Here is a 20751-nt window from a genome sequence, read left to right as displayed (position 1 = left end):
ACATTAACATTTCACCATGAGCTCCTGCTAGGGTAAGGTTGCTAATATTGTATCGATGCCTACCCAGCAAACATGTCAGCGTTGAATCAACGTTGAAAACCGGTCGCAAAAGATGTTGCGGAAACGTTGACAAAGTAATCGATTTTGCAAAGATATGTAACGTTGTTAAAGACACGTTGATTAAACGTTGTTGCGTAACGTTGAAAAAACGTTACTAAAAGACGTTACAAAAATGTCGCAACTAAACGTTGAAAAAATGTTACTAAAAAAGCGTTGCATAAACGTCGCAACATAACGTTGAAAAAACGTTACTAAAAAAGCGTTGCTTAAGCGTTGTTAAAGCAGTCGATTTTGCAAGGATTTGTAACGTTGATAGTAAAACGTCGATTTAACGTTACTAAAAGACGTCGAATCAAGGTTGAAATATAACGTTGAAACAATGCTTATATATGTGTGTGTATATATATATATATATATATATATATATATATATATATATCTTGAATTGGCAAATAAAACAAAATTGTTTGTTGAACTCTACACTTGCAATATTTCCAAAATCGATTTTTAATACAACAGTAGTATAGAATGATAAATATAAAAAAGCCTAAAATATACAATTCATAGATATATATAAAAATATAAAGATTTTTTTTAAAGATTTATGTGTGTGAGTGTCTGTATATATATTTATACAATATATAAAAATACAATTTACAGGATATCAAATCGATAGGCCAGGATATCATTGAGATACAGAATCTAAACCAAAAAATAAAACTTTTATAATACAATTTATAGTACAATGAAAGATTAAATAAATAAACGTGTATTTTAGAAAAAGCGCTTTACACAAGACACAAACAAAATCATATCACATATCCTAAAATGTCATTAAAAAACTCTAATCTTCCGATTTCTGCTTTCTACAAAAATTTATTGGCGAATATTTCAGAACTGATTTTACAGCTTCATAAATCCCTGCTTCATCTGGGTATCTTTTTGAGACACTCTTTAAAATATAAAATTCAAACTTCTTGCTTAAATACTATTAGTAAAAATCTGCATACTTAAAAAGTTTAAACAAAACATATTACCAACTAAAACACGATACAATTTTGTCTTTGAAGAAACAAACTTTTGTTTGGTTTTGTTCGTGGAATTGGTTTGCCCCTTCATGTTTAACAAACAGCGCAACTCAATTGTTAACAGCCTAAAAAGTTAGTAATTATTTGAATCAATATTTACAATATTGTACAATACAACATTCATGCTATAGGAAAGAAAGCATATAATGATATGCTTAAAAAAACGTATAATTATATTTATTATAATAAATATATTTCGCAAACACTTTTTAAATAATCCATTAAAAACCATTGTCATTTCGGCTTGGAAAGGTGTAGAAAATTGACCTACCACTCAATAACACGTTTTACACTATCTTTTAAGTTAACTCCACCAATTTTCGCTATTTGCGATACCTGCTTTCAAAAAAATCTTTAATCAATGTTTAAATAATTATATAATTAGAGGCAATCTTTTATAAAATCCCTTACATTTTTAAACAAATTAAAAAACATTGAAAGTTGAAAAAACAAAAAGTAATTATGTAAAGAATGACAAATTATAATAAATAAAATAAAATTATATTGTTTAATCAACTTTTCAGTTAATAATATAAATAAATTTACCATGACAACATAAAGAAAAATTCAAAAAATTCAAACTAGCAATAGCAACAGGGCAACTTACCCATTTAGAAAAAATGACACTGTCATTTAACGTAGTATCTAGCTCAATAAGTTGTTCTATTGAACTCAATGCATTTATTTGCAGATTTTTGGATACCAATGAAGAAACATTTTGAAGATCCTTTACCATATTTTTAATTTCTAAAAGTTGTTTAAAAACCTTTTTCTGAAATTTTTTTTAAAAAAAAGCAATTTATTAAGCATCTATATACATTTTTTTTTTAAATACATACAGTTCTTTTTTTTATTTTTATTCTTTATCATATAAAAAAAAAAGAAAAGACAAATTCAAAAAGAAACCAATTATTCACAAACATAATTACTCACATTCTTCTTCAGATTCCTCTGTAATTGTGAAGTTAACTCCTTCACATACTTCTTTATCTATTAGTAATTATTTAGTAAAATAAATATAAACAATGAATATAAAAACTAAAATGTAGAATAAGTGTAAACAGAGGCAATAATAATAAAATAAACAGATTCAAAATATTACTTATCCCAAATTAGAAAGAAAAAAGTTTATTTGTTATTGTACTTCACTATTAATATAAAACATTAATAATAGTTTTTTTTATTCATAATAAACAATTAAAATAGCAATGAATACAGTAAAATTTAATGACCTCCAGTTACTTTAATTCTTTTAACTCTGAGCTTGTTCCAGGAATCATCAATTGGAAACTCATTATAGGCAGCTTTCATTGCATGAACACCAGTTGGCCAAAATAACCATCTTTTACCCAACAAGATGGAACAACTGCCTCTGTTTCAATCTTATTTTCAAAATAAACAACTAAAGCCCAAGATTGTGAAGCCATTATAATAGATTATCTAAATAGATATATATTTTTTTATTTACACACACACACACACACACACACACACACACACACACACACACACACACACACACACACACACACACACACACACACACACACACACACACACACACACACACACACACACACACATATAATTTACATGTATATATACAAATAGCTGTCATGTTTTGAAAATGTTTGAAAAACTTTTCTACCACAGGATGTTTGCCCACTAAAATACCTCCTCCGACCAAAAGTTTTTTAATGATTTATTACTGCAACAACTAATTTAAAAATGTCCAAAGTTTGCTACTGACTGAGCTGAAATTCATTTTGTGTAGATATATTTATATACATTTATGTGAAATTTAAAAAAAAGCATGTATATATTATACAGACAAACAAACACACAATATGTCTCTAAAATTTAGTCTGTTAAATTACCAAATTTAGTCTGACTTACTATATATTATTAGTTTTGATATTACTTTGTACATCTGAACATTATTAAAATAAAGTACTATTTCTAACTAAGAAATAACATTTTTTTAAAAAGTTGAGTATTTTATTAAAATGGTCAACTTAAAATAAAATAAAAATATAGACAAAAATAACCTGAATAAATAGAATTTACCCTGAGATTTATGTATATTATATACACTTTGATATAAAATCTAAAAGTTTTAAATTAGTCGCAATAAAAATAGGTTATAAAATATAACTTTAAATTATTTTTTATACCATCTGCATGCATTCTATTAAGTTTTCCTTGCCTTTCCATTACGGCAAATTTTTTTTGTAATGGCTACATCAATGAGACAAAAATTGTCAATGTGCTACTTCCTCAACGTTGCAAAAGCAACGTTTTATTAACGTTGGCAAAAAAACAACTTTTTCAATGTTTTTTAATTACCACATTTTCAACGTTGGCATATGTAACGTTGAATAAACGTTGTTTTATAAATAGCTTAAATACGTTGAAAAAGCAGCTAATGTGTAACGTTGATAAACCTTAAACTTTGCGACGTTTTTACTGTGATTATTTGCGTACTTTTATTCAACGTTGAATAAACGCGATTTTTTTAGAAGATAATATACGTTGAAATTTATACGCTTTTTCAACGTTGAAAATGTAACGTTTAAAAAGCGGTTTATTTTTAACGTTGATAAAGCATAAATTTTGAAACGTTTTTAAAGTGGCTTTTTGCGTAAAGTGATTCCACGTTGAATAAACGTTTCATTTTGAGAAGCTAAATAACGTTACAATTTCAACGCTTATTCAACGTTTCAATTTACCGCGATTTAGTATACAAAAACGGACATTGATTCAACGTTGAAAAGACCTTGTTTTTGTCACTGTAACGCTTTTTCTACGCTGCGACCGGTTTTCAACGTTGATTCAACGCTGACATGTTTGCTGGGTATATTGTACTTTTAACATAACTCGTTATTTTTACAACCCACAAGAATTTTTTTAATTTATTTTTTATCTTTGCTGAATGAAATTAAGTAGTCAACTGTTTTTTTTTGTCATCCAACTGCATTAAGGCCAGAGTAAGCTCTTGTTGGTTTTTTATTGGAGATTTCTTATTTTAGGTTTTTATGGCTAAGCGTATTTCACTAAAAGAAGCAGAAGATATGATTTGTTCAGTGTATTTATGTTAAAGCATAATTTATCTAAATTCAAAATAAATACCTAGAATTTAAAATATTTTATTTTTAGTTGTCAAATTTTTTACTTAACTGTATCTCAGATTAGTTGCGTAAATTGTACCTCAAGGCATATCCTAAATTGTACCGACGCAACCATTCTGACCGCTAAAAAACGCGTGTAAAGTTTAACAAATTCCTTTTGAGATTCCAATTAGAAAAATATTCATACTTACAATACGAACTTCACCACTTAAACAAAAAAAGAAAAATTTCAGTATTACTCTTGTATTGACAAGCAGTCCTTAAAAAGATGCACTCTCTAGTTCAGTTTTACCAATATGTCAAGGCTGGTGTCATGTTGGCTGTGCAGGTGTTAATCAAAAACAGTCACAATATATCTGAAACTTTTGTCAAAAATAATGTTTTTATGTATTTTATTTTACAATATTTAGTGTGGTTGTTTTTAAAACAGATATAGTATATATTGTTTTACATTATTTAGTATAAGTATCTTTAATACCTACCTTCCTCCTCTATTCTAATCTTAGCTAACCTATTGGTAAACATACAATTTAAATAAAAATTGTGCCATATGTGGTGATACCTGTTTTCGGCATTTTCCAGAAGAAAAAAGTTCAAGTTGCATAGAGTTTATTAAATAAAAAACTTCATTTGATTATGTTATGGGGAGTTAGTGTTATGTTATGTTATATCAGAATATTTCCAATGGCTGATTTTATAAAAACCATTCCTTTTAATCAGTTCTTTAAGCCCCTTAAATCTAAAATCATAAAATATTTGCAAAGCTGTAAAGTAATTGAAATCAAGAAAGTAGTACAATATTGGATTACAATGGTACAATTAAGGATCTAGTTTCCTTAATTGTACTCTTAGCGCTATTTTCTTAATTTGATTCTTCGAGACTTAACGCTTTTTAAATTTTGAGCTTTTTTAACGTCTTTACAACAAACAATCCCTAAATTATGAAATCCAATTGAAAATCCATGTTTTCACTCAGTAGATTACCTACATTTTTTAGTTTTGTCTTAGGGGGTACAATATTGGCAACCTTACCCTATTTCTCCTTGCAGTATATACATTTCCACCAACACTAAAAAGTCTTTCATTCTCCATAGAAGACGGTGGGCAACTTAAATACTCTAAAGCAAGCTTTGCTAATTGTGGCAGTTTGGTTTTCTGTGATTTCCACCACAACAAAGGATTGCTTTCTTTGTCAATTAGGTATTCATTTGAGTGGAGTTTAATTTCGTTTAATAAAGTTTCATTTGAAATTGAAGTTTGTGGTTGACTGATTTGCTTAGAATTAAATCTTACAAGTTCTTCAAAGCAATTGTCAAAATCCATTTCTACTATATCTTTGTATTCATTTAGGACTGAACCATTATTTGAATATTCTGAGTCAATAATTTCAATGTCTGCAGACTGATCATTTTCAGTAACTTTGATGTGTTTTATATTTTCATGGGTTTTAATAAGTTGAATGGTTGTGTTCTCAATACTTGTTTTAGCAGCTGAGAAGGTGCTTTCATTTTTGAATATTTTTAATTTGAATCTGGGATCAAGAAATGTTGAGAAGATGATGTTATAATTATCAGTATAATGTTTGAATCTATTCTCCATTGAATTAGTTAAATCAGTGTACTCTCAAGGCCAATGAACTTGTCATCAATTGAAGCTTTATTAATGAAATGTTTCAAAAACTGTATCTAAGGTATAATATCTGAGACAATATAATTTCTTTCGCTCAAGCGAATTGTTGTTTTGTGGAAATTAATTACACTCATTAATTACTAGTTGCAATGTGTGTAAAAAACAAGGCACACTATAATATGGGCCATCTTTAACAGCCTTAACAATATTTGCACCATTATCTCTAGCTATTAAATGACCTTTTTAAAGGTGATATTTTAATTCAGCCATAATATCATCAGTTAATTCAGCAATATTTGCTGCTGTATGCCTCTCAGGAAATGGAGCTATCTAAGTATAACAGTTTTCTGATTAAATGTATTGTCTAAACCATGACCTGTCAGGCTCATGAAGCTTTTATTTGAACTACTGGTCCATATATCAGTAGTAAAGCTTATGAACTCAGCATTGCGTAACGTTAATTTTACCTTATCATTATTGTTGAGTGAATTGATGGTTACACTCTATTGGTACAAAACCATCAGAGGTACAGAGCTATCTTAAAAAAATTTTTTTCAAAGTTTTTTTCTCAAGGTTACTTTTAATTGCTATGGAAACGGCAAGTATAAATTGATCAAAGTTACATGAAAAATGAAATCAGTCAACATAAATGATTGGGGGTTAAAAACAACTGAAAGTTTTTCGAAACAAAACACAAACCTAATACCTTCACAAAAATTTAACTACTTTATTTACAAAAAAAATTTTTTTTTAACTGCCTTCCTCCTTTGGGAATAAAAATTATGTCCACCGTTCGAAGCTTTTAAAAAATTCGCTAAGATTTTGTTTTTCGATTTTCCGAGTTCCAATTTTTTTTCTTTTTTTTTTTTTTATTAACATCAAAAAAAACTTTCCGTTCTAAAATTTATCGAATCTCAACTTAAAAACTCGAATATTTTTTTCATTACTGTTACCATTGACAACAACAGAAAAATAACCAAATTTTTATATATTTCCATTATTATTACATTAAATAACTATCATTTTATTATATTTCCGTGATTTTTTGCAGTATTTAAAAAACTTCCTTAAGTTTTAATAAACAACAAATATTCGCAACAAAAACTCAAAATAAAAATGAAAATCTTTCCATCTTTTTCCACTTTTTATGTTTTAAAAGAAAATCGTTTTTTTTTTTCATTTTAAATTACTTAGTATTTCATTTCATAAATAATTCTTGCATTATTTACACCTTTTGCATTTTTATTTAAAATATTAAAAATATTTAAACAATCAAAAGTATTTCGTATCACTTCAACTTTTTCAACTCTTCGATGTTATAAAAACTTTCTTGTATAACATTTACTTTTTACATATTTACATTTGTATTTTTTTTTTATTTAGCATATTAAACATTTTTCGTGTTTCTTACTTTAAACCCTTCGATGTTATCAAAATATTTTCCACGGATCCTCAACCGCTTGAAGTTCGAACCACGAAGCCATTCACAAATGTCGTCGATGAAGTTCGTGTCTTTGTGAAGGGAAAGATGTAATTCTTTAGCGAGTTGAATCCACGGGAGGACGAAACCTTCGAACTTGTACTTTGATACGAAAGTATCACTGATGCATATCCGCAATTTTTCAATCTTATGCATCGGTGTCCATCCATCGATCTTCACTAGATCATATAACCAGACACAACGAACGTTGGTCGAACATAAAATGACAAGTTTTTTCTCATCTTCAGATAAAGATGAAAAAATCTTTTTACGAACATTTAATTCATCCAACTTGCATCCTGCGTCTAAAAATTTCTCCATGAAATATTTCTCATGTGAAACTTCATGAGCAGTTCTTCGATTGCGTATATCAATCTCCCACTCTCGTTCATCGATTGATCTTTTCATGCCCTCGGTAATTGACGCCTGCGCTTCAAAGAAGCATTCCATGAACATCTTGTATTTTGTAAGTTTATCTTCATAATATAAGTAATCTGAAGAATAATAATAACATATTAATATTATTATTAATATTTATTTATTTGCAACAACAATTGTTCAAGAAAACCAAATTGCAAAAATTTGAAAACATAATATCGTGTTAAATAGATATAAAACGGATATTATTTTCTTTATAAAAAACATCAAAACAGTTCAAATGATCACAAATTAGTTCAAAAAATTTTTTTTATTTACTAAATATTTACAAAACGAATAAATAATTTACGAAAAACAAAAGTAAAATATTTATTGAAACTTGTCATACGCCGTTTTCAAACTTTGGTTGCGCTCCAACCAATAGAAATACTATAAACAATTCAGCCTATCAGAAGCTTGACCAAAAGCATTAAAACAGCGCTCAACTTTATTTAAAAGTCGCGTGAGATTTTTGATACAAAAATAATTTATTTTCAAACTGAAATAATAAATATTTTCGCTTTTTATTTCTTTGCTAAAGCAACAAAAAATATTTTAAAGTATTATAAAAAAGTAAACTAAAAGTATGTCAATTTAAAGCGGTAACAATGAAATAAAATTCTCAAAACGGTTGGATATTATATTTTAAAAAATTCACACGAAAAGTACCGTATAAGGAGCCATTTCTTTTAGAGACATCTTTTTTTAAACTTTCAAACTTGTTTTGAAATGAAAAAATGATCAAAAAACCATTTTAATGTCACAGAAAAACTAAAACTTTTTAAATTTATAACTAAAATCGTTGTATAAATTGAACTTGTTATCGCTTTTTCCCTAAAAACCTAAGTAATAGAAATATATTCTGCTCAAAACTGATTTTAACAACTACGTAACAACAAATTCTTAAACACTTACTTCTTTCACACCGTTCGTTCAGAAATTACTATAAACAAGAAAATGAACGAAGATGTTTGCGATTTTCATCAACGATATAGCTCAACTCCCGCGGCGATGTTCTCACTTAAAAAACGTCCGTTCGCTCACTGAGTTGTTTGAAAACTCAACCAGAGTGAGGGTTTAGTTATAATTGAGAACTCGAACGTCGAATGCGGAACAATAGTTTGCAATTGTTCTCTTAGCTCTATTTGTCACAATACGCTTTAAATATTCTCAGTTCTCCTGAGAATATTTAGAGCATCTCATGACAATTCTTAAAAGTAAGAACGTGATTGAAGTTTTTATACTATTTTTAACAGTGTAAAGTCCAAAACACTGCGTTGAAATGAGGGATTAAAAATATTTTCTGAGACATAAAAAACAGGGATTTTCATGCTGTTGCTGCTACAAAAGATAAAGAACTATCAAAAGATACTTTTAGCTGAAAGACCCAACATCGAGTAACAATCTGAGAAAACCAGGCAATCCTCAAAAGTGATATCTTTCAATCATTCTCAATTTTACATATTGCGTTGTTTGTAATATTAAAAAGCTTCCTGTTAATTTTTTTTTTTTTTAGATATTCCAAGTTTCTGAGTTATGGTCGATCAAACTTTTACCCTTTTAATACTTGGAAAGTCACTTTAGGGTTTTATGATTTTTAAACTAAGATTAAAAGCAATGAGACCACTGCACCCTAAGTTTCTTTTCATATTATGAAAGTATAGGTAGAACTTTAAAAAAAAAATCAAAAAACCTGAGGACAACCCTTCCTTTGTCTAAAAATCATAAGCTGAAATCACACATTTTTGAATTTGGGGCCTACTTTAAATACATTTATCTCGGAGCATAAAAAGTGCCCGCGACTTATCTTATACATTTTTGAAAGAGTATCTCATTGTTATTTGAATGGTCTAAAGAAACTTATGAGTCATCAAAGTGTCAAAAAATGTTTCAAATATTGTTCAAATATCAGCTAATGGGAAATAGGAAAGGTGCCAAGATTGAATGTATAGATTTTCTAATACTCCTTATTACAATTTTTTTAATGCAAAAAAAAAAACTTAGGGGGTAAAAATTAAAGTAAGAACTGCTCTTAGCAGTTGTAAAAAAAAAAAAAACCCGTTAGCAGTGTAAAACGATTGTTGTTTAATTTCCTCAGTTTACATTGTATAATATCTAAGTTTAATGTTTTTAGGTTTTAAAGGCGCACCAAGAGACAGAATGGACAGAAAAGTCTTTTATAGAAAACCGAGGGTGCATATCACTTTCTGATAACGACTACATATGTCCTTACCATAGATTTAACTTTGGTAAGAATTTGTTTACAACCGTATTTCAACAACAACAAAATTTAATTACTAAACCTTTAAAATAAATATTTCAAATTTTGATTTTTGTTAAAATTCAAGGTATTCGCTGGGTTCCTCCGAGAAGATGCTGTCATCCAATGCATGAACTAAGTGTTGGTAAAAAATCACCAGCTGTAAGAAGTGTTTCAATAAATATGTCAACAAATGTTTCAAAACATTACAACAAAAATGTTCCTGTAGGTTCCGTATTTTGTCACAATCACCTTAAGTCAGAGCGCATTCTTATTCAAACTAAAACAAGTACTGCCACTAACGAAGAGTTGGTTGAGGACACAACTGATTTTGATTTTGAGCCTAAAGAAATTTTACTTTCTGGAGAAAAGGTTGAAGGTGCTACATCTACTGGTAACAACCTATCAAAAGCACTCCACATCAGCCCTTTTCAGTTTCAGATAAAGAATAAAAAGATAGCTGATCTCAGCAATGAAACCAAAAATAATTTACGAAGAAAATTTGAAAGAGCCAAGGTACAGCTTGCAAAGAGGTTCGCTGAAGCCGGTGCCCCAAACCAGAGTGAAGACTTTATCTCAATTGTTTTAAATAGATCTTTGGAAACTTCAGACAATGATGCAGTACCTAATGATCTAAAAAAATTTGTTAAAATTTATGAAGAAAGTGACTCTATGGGTAAACGTATTGTTCTGTGTTTAATTGAACATGAAAAATTTACTAAGAAGTTACTTATGAGAGTTTTTGGGTGCTCCAAATACGAGATAGACCATGCACGAAAAATGAAGAATGCTAACATAGGTATAACTATTCCTGTCGAAAAAGAAATTACGCGAAATCGACTAGACCAGAAAAAAGCTGAACATTTTCTCGATTTGATATTTAACAGCAGCCTTCTTCAAGATGTTGCATATGGAGTCACAAAAATTAAATATGACTCAAATGATGTATATAAAATATCTCGTGCGGTTTTGACAGCTAAAATGAGTCATACAATTGCATTTTATAATGAAGTTTGCAGAAGTGAGAACGACTCTCCTTTATCGGAAAGCAGTTTGTGGCGAATACTTCATGCTGTTAAACTATCTCAACAAAAATGTTTAGCGGGACTGTATGATATTACTGCTGCAGCTATGAATGGTTTCTCTATGTTGCAAGATTTATCTTTGAAGTACAAGAATAGAGAGCTGAGTAATTTATTTGAACGCAGCAAAAGATATTACAAAACTAATTTCCAGTTTAACTGCAGTGCGACCTACCTTAATTCTATCTCCCACTGCCCAATATTTGCTTTGAGTGATTTAACCGATGAGCAATTGCAATAGATTTCAATAGCACGTAATGATAAGATTTGTTATCAATGTGAAAATTTAAACAAATCCTTAGTTGAGATAAAAAGATTAGCATCAAACAATTCAGCCGACGAGGATACTATTTATGATATTGAAATTGCTGAAAAAGATATCATTGATTATAAAAAACATTTAATGCCCAATTAGTTCTTCCGAAGTTTAAGCATGACCATGCTGGTGTTAATAAACTCTTTGCAAAATCTGACAATGCTTCATCGTACCATGGCAACTTTATAATGGAAGCTCTTTTTATGTTGTGCAAAAATAACCAAATACAGCTTAAGCGCTATGATTATAACGAACCTTGTCGTGGCAAGGATCAGTGCGACAGAGAAGCTGCCGGAGCAAAGTCATTGATTCGTAGCTTTGTTGATGCTGGGAACGATTAAATGTGTGCAAAGGACATTTATACTGCTTTACACTACGGATATGGGCTGAAAAATTCTGCTGTTGGTGTTGCCGCTATAAAGGGCAAAAGCAAGTTGAGTGGAACAAAAATAGCTAAAATAAGTCAGTATCATTCGTTTGAGTTTTTTCATAACTATATGACAATGTGACGATACTTTGCAGTTGGCGATGGAGTTAAACAAGAATATTCTAATGTCAATTTTGATCTGCAAATGTTTTTAACACACCCATATAGTGATACTGACAAGAAAACAAGAGTTTTTAAAAGCAATATGAAGGAAAAGTTTCGCGAAGATAGATCACATTTGTTTCACTTTTGCTCTGAGCCAATTTGCAATGGATCATTCCATACATCAGAAGAACTAGAAGAACACATGATGTCGGGAAGACACATTATCAGCACTTTAAAATCATAATGAAGATGCAAGTTCAATCAAACTTACATAGTTATAAACCAAACTCACAACTGGAGGTATTTGAAGAAGTATGTTCTGACATTAGCAAACATGTTAAAGGTTGGGCTTTACCTACCTACAGTACCTTCCGGTATAGTATGAGACAAAAAGACATATTATATAAATTCTTTATGGAAGGTGAAGTATCTGGAAAAAAGCTTAGCCCAGAGCAGGTGCACCTTTTGATAAGAAAAGAGCTTCAAGTCTCAGAATACGTAACAACTCAGCAAATAAGATCACTATTTTCACGTAGGAGCAGGCTAAAAAAAGACAAAAGATTAAATGAACCAATTGATGTTGGTAGTACGAATGCGGATAACGAAGAAAAAGAAGAGATAGCAGATCAAGGTTATAATTTTTATATCTACTCTCATTAATATATATCTTAATACTATTTTGTAATTATAAATATTTGTACAAGTGTTTGTATAAATATTTATATTTTTCTTTCTGTAGATCAAGAAGAATTAGCAAATGAAGAATTTGAAAAGGACTTTAAGAGCGTTGCCATTGATTTATCTATATGGGCAATTTGTATCCTGGGATTATAAATGAGGTACTTCATTTTCATTCAATGTTTAAAAAAAAATGTTTTTCATTTAAATAAAAACATTTTTCTTTAAACATTAATTGTGTCACTAAATTTAAACGAAGTTTTACTTTTGTCAAGTGAGAATCAGATTTTTCAAACTATTTTTCAAATTAGAAAAATCATTACTCATATTAGGTTCTCAGTGATGGTTACATGGTGAGCTGTATGAAGTATGCTTCTGCAGTAAAGAGCCATTTTAAGTGGCCAGCTTTTCCTGATGTTATAAAGTACAAAGACAGTGAAATCATTTGTGGAATTCTACCACCATTACCGTTAAAACAGTCTGGAGACTATAAGCTTATGAACGATCAATTTCAAAAAGCCCAAAAGGCAATTCAAGCAACAATGCATTAAGATCAAAGACATAAGGATAAGGATATGTAAAACTGATTTACTACGCAAACAATGACATAATAAGATAAGGACCTGATATAATATATTGATTAATTCCGCTGCTACATTCGTTTGTTTTTTTTTTTAAAATATATAAAAAATTCAGCATTTTGTGGTGGAGTTATTTCAACAATGCAATATTACCCCCTAAGTTTTTTTTTTGCATTAAAAAAATGGTAATAAGGAGTAATAGAATATCTACACATTCAATCTTGGGATCTTTCCCATTTTCCATTTCCCATTACGGCTGATATTTGAACGCTAGTTGAAACATTTTTTGACACTTTGATGACTCATAAGTTTTTTTGTAAACAATATCCTCTCAGTTTCTTTAGACCATTCAAATAACAATCTGATACTCTTTCAAAAAAAAATAAGATAAGTCACGGGCACTTTTTACGCTCCGAGATAAATGTATTTAAAGTAGGCCCCAAATTCAAAAATGTGTGATTTCAGCTTATGATTTTTAGACAAAGGAAGGGTTGTCCTCAGGTTTTTTGATTTTTTTTTTTAAAGTTCTACCTATACTTCCATAATATGAAAAGAAACTTAGGGTGCAGTGGTCTCATTGCTTTTAATCTTAGTTTAAAAATTATAAAACCCCAAAAGTGACTTTCCAAGAATTAAAAGGTCAAAAGTTTGACCGACCATAACTCAGGAACTTGTAATATTTAAAAAAAAAATTAATAGGCTTCTTTTTTACCCTATCAGCATTACTGTATATAAAATTGAGCGCGATTAAAGGATATCACTTTTGAGCCGACAGTACTTTTGCCTGATTTTATCAGAAAGTGGCTCTTAAGTACATATAAAATTGAGTTTCTTGATATACAAATAAGGTGTAATCGAACGAGTCATTTATCGTAGGGTGCAAACTGTTTTAGTCGGATTTATTTATTGCGCTGTCACCAGGTTGCTTCGTTACCTGATCTTTCATTTCCTTCTGACTTTTTAGAAGTTTTGTTATAAACATCTCACAAAAATGTTGAAAACCATGCTGTCAATAATTCCAAAAAACAGTGCCTACAAACTAAAAGTGCAAGAATAACAGCGATGAGCTTTCTTTAAGCGGTAAAGTTTTTTTTATCGAAAGAAATCGCTTAAAAGAGAATAAACAACAAGAGACAAGACTTAGAAGAAAAGGAGTTAATACCTTATCTTATCTTTCTATTTTAACCTGATATCCTTTTTCAAAATGGTGCTTTCGGTTAGCAAAGTTCAAACATTTCTCGTATCTAATACTTTATAAACTGAAAGCCGAGCTGAATGCAGCGATTAAATGTCAACAACTGATGTTTAAATTAAAGTGTTGTTACGGTTGTAAAAGCTCTTATTGCTTGTTTATAGCTACAATTTTACTAACACAATTTATTTTTATAACTTTATAAAGTCATTGTCAGCAGGACAACATCAGCCAAACATCTCCTCAGAGTAAAAATTCATACTTAGCATTTGTTTTCGTTCAACAAAGCAAGATCAACTCAAAAGTGCTGAGGATGATCAGAGTCTTGAAGTGCTGCAGTCAATTTAATGATACTCATGAATAAGTTTGTAACTTCATATATTCGCTTTGTTCCAGCTTAAAAAATGCTTACAGAGTTGTTTGAAAACTCATCCAGAGTGAGGGTTTAGTTATAATTGAAAACTCGAACGTAGATTGTGGAACGAAAGTTTGCAATCTTTCTCTTCGCTTTATTTGTCATGGTACGCTTTATATATTCTCAGTTCTCCTGAGAATATTTAGAGCATCTCATGACAATTTTTGAAAGCAAGAAAGTGATTGAAGTATTTGTACTTTTTTTAACAGGAATTTTCAAACAAATAAAAAATACTTGTTTTCAATTTTGTTAAAACCGAGAAACATTTGCTTTATAATAAAAAAAACTCAATTCTTACCTCCCCAGCAAACATGTCAGCGTTGAATCAACCTTGAAAACCGGTCGCAGCGTAGAAAAAGCGTTACAGTGACAAAAACGTCTTTTCAACGTTGAATCAATATCCGTTTTTGTATACTAAATCGCGGTAAATTGAAACGTTGAATAAGCGTTGAAATTGTAACGTAATTTAGCTTCTCAAAATAAAACGTTTATTCAACGTGGAATCACTTTACGCAAAAAGCCACTTTAAAAACGTTTCAAAATTTATGCTTTATCAACGTTAAAAATAAACCGCTTTTTAAACGTTACATTTTCAACGTTGAAAAAGCGTATAAATTTCAACGTATATTATCTTCTAAAAAAATCGCGTTTATTCAACGTTGAATAAAAGTACGCAAATAATCACAGTAAAAACGTCGCAAAGTTTAAGGTTTATCAACGTTACACATTAGCTGCTTTTTCAACGTATTTAAGCTATTTATAAAACCACGTTTATTCAACTTTACATATACCAACGTTGAAAATGTGGTAATTAAAAAACGTTGAAAAAGTGTTTTTTTGCCAAAGTTAATAAAACGTTGCTTTTGCAACGTTGAGGAAGTAGCACATTGACAATTTTTGTCTCATTGATGTAGCCATTACAAAAATAATTTGCCGTAATGGAAAGGCAAGGAAAACTAAATAGAATGCATGCAGATGGTATAAAAAAATATTTTAAAGTTATATTTTATAACCTATTTTTATTGCGACTAATTTAAAACTTTTAGATTTTATATCAAAGTGTATATAATATACATAAATCTCAGGGTAAATTCTATTTATTCAGGTTATTTTTGTCTATATTTTTATTTTATTTTAAGTTGACCATTTTAATAAAATGCTCAACTTTTTTAAAAAAGTTATTTCTTAGTAAGAAATAGTACTTTATTTTAATAATGTTCAGATGTACAAAGTAATATCAAAGCTAATAAAATATAAGTCAGACTAAATTTAGTCTGTTAACAGGCTAAATTTTAAAGACATATTGTGTGTTTGTTTGTCTGTATTATATATTCATGCTTTTTTTAAAATTTCACATAAATGTATATAAATATCTATACAAAACGAATTTCAGCTCAGTCAATAGCAAACTTTGGACATTTTTTAATTTGTTGTTGGAGTAATAAACCATTAAAAAACTTTTGGTTGGAGGAGGTATTTTAGTGGGCAAACATCCTGTGGTAGAAAAGTTTTTCAAATTCTGCCTCAAACATTTTCAAAACATGACAGCTATTTGTATATATACACATAAACTATATATATATATATACAGCTGCGAACAAAACTACGTGAACGATTGCAAATAGTTTTTTTAAATGAAATTTTCAATGTCTTAAAATAAGTTTATAGTTTAATACTATATATGGTTGGATAGAGCGTTTTTTGCTCTATAAGACTGTGTAAAGTGTATTCTCTAATAATTTGTTTAAAATTAAACATATCTAAATGCTCAAAAAGCATCAAATATTTTGCGCGACAAAACCACGTGAACGATTTATAAAAGCGTCATTTTTGATGCAAATTATATTATATTAACATCGAAATCAGTGCTTTTAAAAATCGTTCATGTGGTTTTGGTATTCTAAGAACTTACAATCATTTAAATTTCTCAAGATTATTCTGTTTAACATCAAAAAATTAAAAAAATTAAACTATAATGGCTCGTCAAACTGATTCAAAAATTGAAAGCTTGGTTTTGCGTTTGCGCAAAGAAGAAAGATGGTCCATTGGGCAAATTGCAGCTCATGTGAAGATGTCAAAAGGTGGAATACATAAAATTATACACCGAGAAAAGAGCAAAAAGATCGTTAAGAAAGGTGGTCGTCCACGTATTACGGATAAGCGGTAATATTCCTTTAATTTTATTTTTTTTAATATTTAATCTTAATAATATCAATGTTGATGTTAATTTTAATGTTTAACTTTTTATTTTTTAGCACTGATCGAAAAATTGTGCGAAAATCTCTTGAGAATCCACATTTGACAGCCCCTGAAATTCGTCTGCAAACAGGCATGGAAAACGTAAGCACACGAACGATTCAAAGGCGTTTAAACGAAGGAGGTCTTTATGGGCGCAGACCTGCAAAGAAACCATTCCTTAAGCCCAGGCACGTCAAAGATCGCCTACAGTTCGCTAAAGATCACTTAAACTGGACGGTTGAAAATTGGAAAACAGTTTTGTGGTCGGATGAAAGTAAATTTAACATGGTTTGCAGCGACGGTCGAGGTTATATTAGGCGTCCAGTAGGTAAAAGATTTGCAAAAGAGTATACAATAGGAACTGTAAAATTTGGGGGTGGCAATATAATGGTTTGGGGGTGTTTCTCCTGGGCTGGAATTGGTCCGTTGTACCGTGTAAACGGTATAATGGACCAACTACAGTACAGGGAAATATTATCTAATCAAATGTTGCCACACGCTTTAGAAAAAATGCCTCACAATTGGGTTTATCAACATGATAATGACCCTAAACATACAGCTTTGACTGTAAAAAATTGGCTCATAAATAATAGCATAACGGTTTTGAAGTGGCCTGCCCAATCTCCCGACTTAAATCCAATCGAAAATTTATGGATTGAAGTTGAGCGACGCTTGGGAGGTCGCAAATTTCAAAAACCGGATGAACTTTTTCGAGCCGTACTGTATGAATGGGAGGCATTACCAAAACAGTTACTAGAAACTCTTGTAGAATCTATGCCAAGACGGTGCAAGGCCGTTATCGATTCTAAAGGCTATGCAACTAAATATTAATGTTTGTTTTTTTTTAGAATCTATTATTTGTTGATGTTAGTAAAATTATTCTTTTACGTTTGTATAATCGTTCACGTGGTTTTGTCGCGCAAAATATTTGATGCTTTTTGAACATTTAGATATGTTTAATTTTAAACAAATTATTAGAGAATACACTTTACACAGTCTTATAGAGCAAAAAACGCTCTATCCAACCATATATAGTATTAAACTATAAACTTATTTTAAGACATTGAAAATTTCATTTAAAAAAACTATTTGCAATCGTTCACGTAGTTTTGTCCGCAGCTGTATATATATATGTAAATAAAAAAAATGGTATCTATTAAGATAATCTATTATAATGGCTTCACTATCTTGGGCTTTAGTTGTTTATTTTGAAAATAAGATTGAAACAGAGGCAGTTTCAGCAAGGATTTAATTTCACGACTACAGAGGAATCTGAAGAGGAATGTGAGTAATTATGTTTGTGAATAATTGTGCTTCTTTTTGGATTTATCTTTTCTTTGTTTTTTATATGGTAAAGAATAAAAAAAAAAGAATTGTATGTATTTAAAAAAAATGTATATACATGCTCAATAAATTGCTTTTTTTTTTTAAAAAATTTCAGAAAAAGGTTTTTAAACAACTTTTAGAAATTAAAAGTATGGTAAAGGATCTTCAAAATGTTTTCTTTGTTTTTTATATGGTAAAGAATAAAAAAAAAAGAATTGTATGAATTTAAAAAAAAATGTATATACATGCTCAATAAATTGCATTTTTTTTTTTTAGAATTTCAGAAAAAGGTTTTTAAACAACTTTTAGAAATTAAAAGTATGGTAAAGGATCTTCAAAATGTTTCTTCATTTGTATCTAAAGATCTGCAAATAAATATATTGAGTTCAATAGAACAAATTGAGCTAGATACTGCGTTAAATGACAGTGTCAGTTTTTCTAAATGGGTAAGTTGCCCTGTTGCTATTGCTAGTTTGAATTTTTTCTTTATATTGTCATGGTAAATTCATTTATATTATTAACTGAAAAGTTGATTAAAGAATATAATTTTATTTTATTTATTATAATTTGTCATTCTATACATAATTACCTTTTGTTTTTTCATCTTTCAATGTTTTTTAATTTGTTTAAAAATGTAAGGGATTTTATAAAAGATTGCCTTTAATTATATAATTATTTAAACATTGATTAAAGATTTTTTTGAAAGCAGGTTTCGCAAATAGCAAAAATTGGTGGAGTTAACTTAAAAGATAATGTAAAACGTGTTACTGAGCGGTAGGTCATTTTTCTACACCTTTCCAAGCCGAGATGGCAATGGATTTTAATGGATAATTTAAAGTGTTAGCGAAATATATTTATTATATTAAATATAATTATACGCTTTTTTAAGCATATCATTATATGCTTTCTTTCCTGTAGCATGAACGTTGTATTGTGCAATATTGTAAATATTGATTCAAATAATTACTAACTTTTTAGGCTGTTAACAATCGAGTTGCGCTGTTTGTTAAACATGAACCCAGCAAGCACACAACGTTGAAACAACGTTGAAATAACGTTGATCGACGTTGATCAACGTTATTTCAACGTTGTTTCAACGTTGTGTGCTTGCTGGGAAGGGGCAAACCAAATCCACGAACAAAACCAAACAAAAGTTTGCTTTTTCAAAGACAAAATTGTATCATGTTTTTGTTGGCAATATGTTTTGTTTAAACTTTTTTAAGTATGCAGATTTTTACTAATAGTATTTAAGCAAGAAGTTTGAATTTTGTATTTTAAAGAGTGTCTCAAAAAGATACCCAGATGAAGCAGGGATTTATGAAGCTGTAAAATCAATTCTGAAATATTTGCCAATAAATTTTTGTAGAAAGCAGTAATCGGAAGTTTAGAGTTTTTTATTGATATTTTTGGACATATGATATGATTTTGCTTGTGATTTGTGTAAAAAGCTTTTTCTAAAATGTACGTTTATTTATTTAATCTTTGATTGTATTATAAATTGTTTTATTCAAGCTTTTCAAATTTAAGCAACTACAGTTGGCTAATTAGATTGCTTCAGAGAAACTGATGATAATAAAAGTTATATACCCAGCAAACATGTCAGCGTTGAATCAACGTTGAAAACCGGTCGCAAAAGATGTTGCGGAAACGTTGACAAAGTAATCGATTTTGCAAAGATATGTAACGTTGTTAAAGACACGTTGATTAAACGTTGTTGCGTAACGTTGAAAAAACGTTACTAAAAGACGTTACAAAAATGTCGCAACTAAACGTTGAAAAAATGTTACTAAAAAAGCGTTGCATAAACGTTGTTAAAGCAGTCGATTTTGCAAGGATTTGCAACGTTGATAGTAAAACGTCGACTTAACGTTACTAAAAGACGTCGAATAAAGGTTGAAACATAACCTTGAAACAATGCTTATACATATATATATATATATATATATATATATATATATATATATATATATATATATATATATATATATGTATATACTTATTTTTACTTTATAAATTTATTTATAATCATACTAATTCATTAATGTTTTTTTTTTACATTTGCTCTCAGACCACTAATGATAAAAGTTTTATTTTTTGGTTTAGATTCAGTATCTCAATAATAGCCTGGCCTATCGATACGATATCCTGTAAATATTATTTTTATATATTGTATAAATGTATATACAAACACTCACACACATAAATCTTTAAAAAAATATTTATATTTTTATATATATCTATGAATTGTATATTTTAGGCTTTTTTATATTTATCATTCTATATTACTGTTGTATTAAAAATCGATTTTGGAAATGTTGCAAGTGTAGAG

The 20751-nt window shown here is 29.3% G+C and overlaps 4 protein-coding genes and 1 pseudogene across 11 annotated transcripts in view; 2 read left to right on the top strand and 3 right to left on the bottom strand.

Moving 5' to 3' along the window:
- Window positions 1-550: 550 nt before the first annotated feature.
- LOC149894012 (uncharacterized) lies at window positions 551-3849 on the bottom strand. 3 transcript variants are annotated; one of them, XM_090076833.1, is made up of 6 exons: window positions 2381-3834; window positions 2082-2138; window positions 1756-1895; window positions 1420-1484; window positions 1098-1213; window positions 551-762 (listed from the first exon to the last, which is right to left on the bottom strand). In XM_090076833.1, the coding sequence occupies exons 3-6, from the start codon at window positions 1882-1884 to the stop codon at window positions 746-748; spliced, it is 327 nt and encodes a 108-aa protein (XP_089932959.1). In that variant the 5' UTR covers window positions 1885-1895; window positions 2082-2138; window positions 2381-3834; the 3' UTR covers window positions 551-745. The 3 variants fall into 3 exon arrangements, with proteins under 3 accessions (XP_089932959.1, XP_089932958.1, XP_089932957.1); XM_090076832.1 differs by lacking the exon at window positions 551-762 and adding an exon at window positions 795-1012 and having other exon boundaries at window positions 2381-3849; XM_090076831.1 differs by lacking the exon at window positions 551-762 and having other exon boundaries at window positions 797-1213; window positions 2381-3846.
- LOC149894011 (uncharacterized) lies at window positions 2074-5875 on the bottom strand. The gene is made up of 3 exons (XM_090076763.1): window positions 5304-5875; window positions 4759-4787; window positions 2074-2138 (listed from the first exon to the last, which is right to left on the bottom strand). The coding sequence occupies exons 1-3, from the start codon at window positions 5873-5875 to the stop codon at window positions 2074-2076; spliced, it is 666 nt and encodes a 221-aa protein (XP_089932889.1).
- A 1250-nt stretch (window positions 5876-7125) lies between these two features.
- The window catches only part of LOC145198885 (NACHT, LRR and PYD domains-containing protein 14-like), a 29688-nt gene continuing 16062 nt past the window's right edge, over window positions 7126-20751 (bottom strand). For all 5 annotated transcript variants that reach the window (XM_090076603.1, XM_090076605.1, XM_090076606.1 and 2 more), the window contains exon 7: window positions 7126-7879. In XM_090076603.1, the coding sequence (XP_089932729.1) occupies window positions 7293-7879 (587 nt within the window). In that variant the 3' untranslated portion in view covers window positions 7126-7292. The remainder of the gene's footprint in view (window positions 7880-20751) is intronic.
- On the top strand, window positions 9665-13286 carry LOC149894010 (uncharacterized; annotated as a pseudogene). The gene is made up of 5 exons (XR_016445638.1): window positions 9665-9679; window positions 9937-10051; window positions 10151-12623; window positions 12732-12831; window positions 13003-13286. The product of XR_016445638.1 is annotated as an uncharacterized LOC149894010 (transcript).
- On the top strand, window positions 18220-20301 carry LOC149894009 (uncharacterized). Its single transcript, XM_090076635.1, has 5 exons — window positions 18220-18380; window positions 18699-18868; window positions 19132-19196; window positions 19401-19439; window positions 19540-20301. Exons 2-5 carry the CDS (start codon window positions 18743-18745, stop codon window positions 19661-19663), a joined length of 354 nt encoding a protein of 117 aa, XP_089932761.1. The 5' UTR covers window positions 18220-18380; window positions 18699-18742; the 3' UTR covers window positions 19664-20301.

This window comes from Hydra viridissima, unplaced genomic scaffold (genome assembly GCF_058129835.1).
Source record: "Hydra viridissima isolate aposymbiotic clone 2 unplaced genomic scaffold, HvirCarnegie_v1 scaffold_1, whole genome shotgun sequence".
In the NCBI taxonomy this organism is placed as follows: Eukaryota; Metazoa; Cnidaria; class Hydrozoa; order Anthoathecata; family Hydridae; genus Hydra; species Hydra viridissima.
This window is presented reverse-complemented; position numbering and strand designations above follow the sequence as displayed.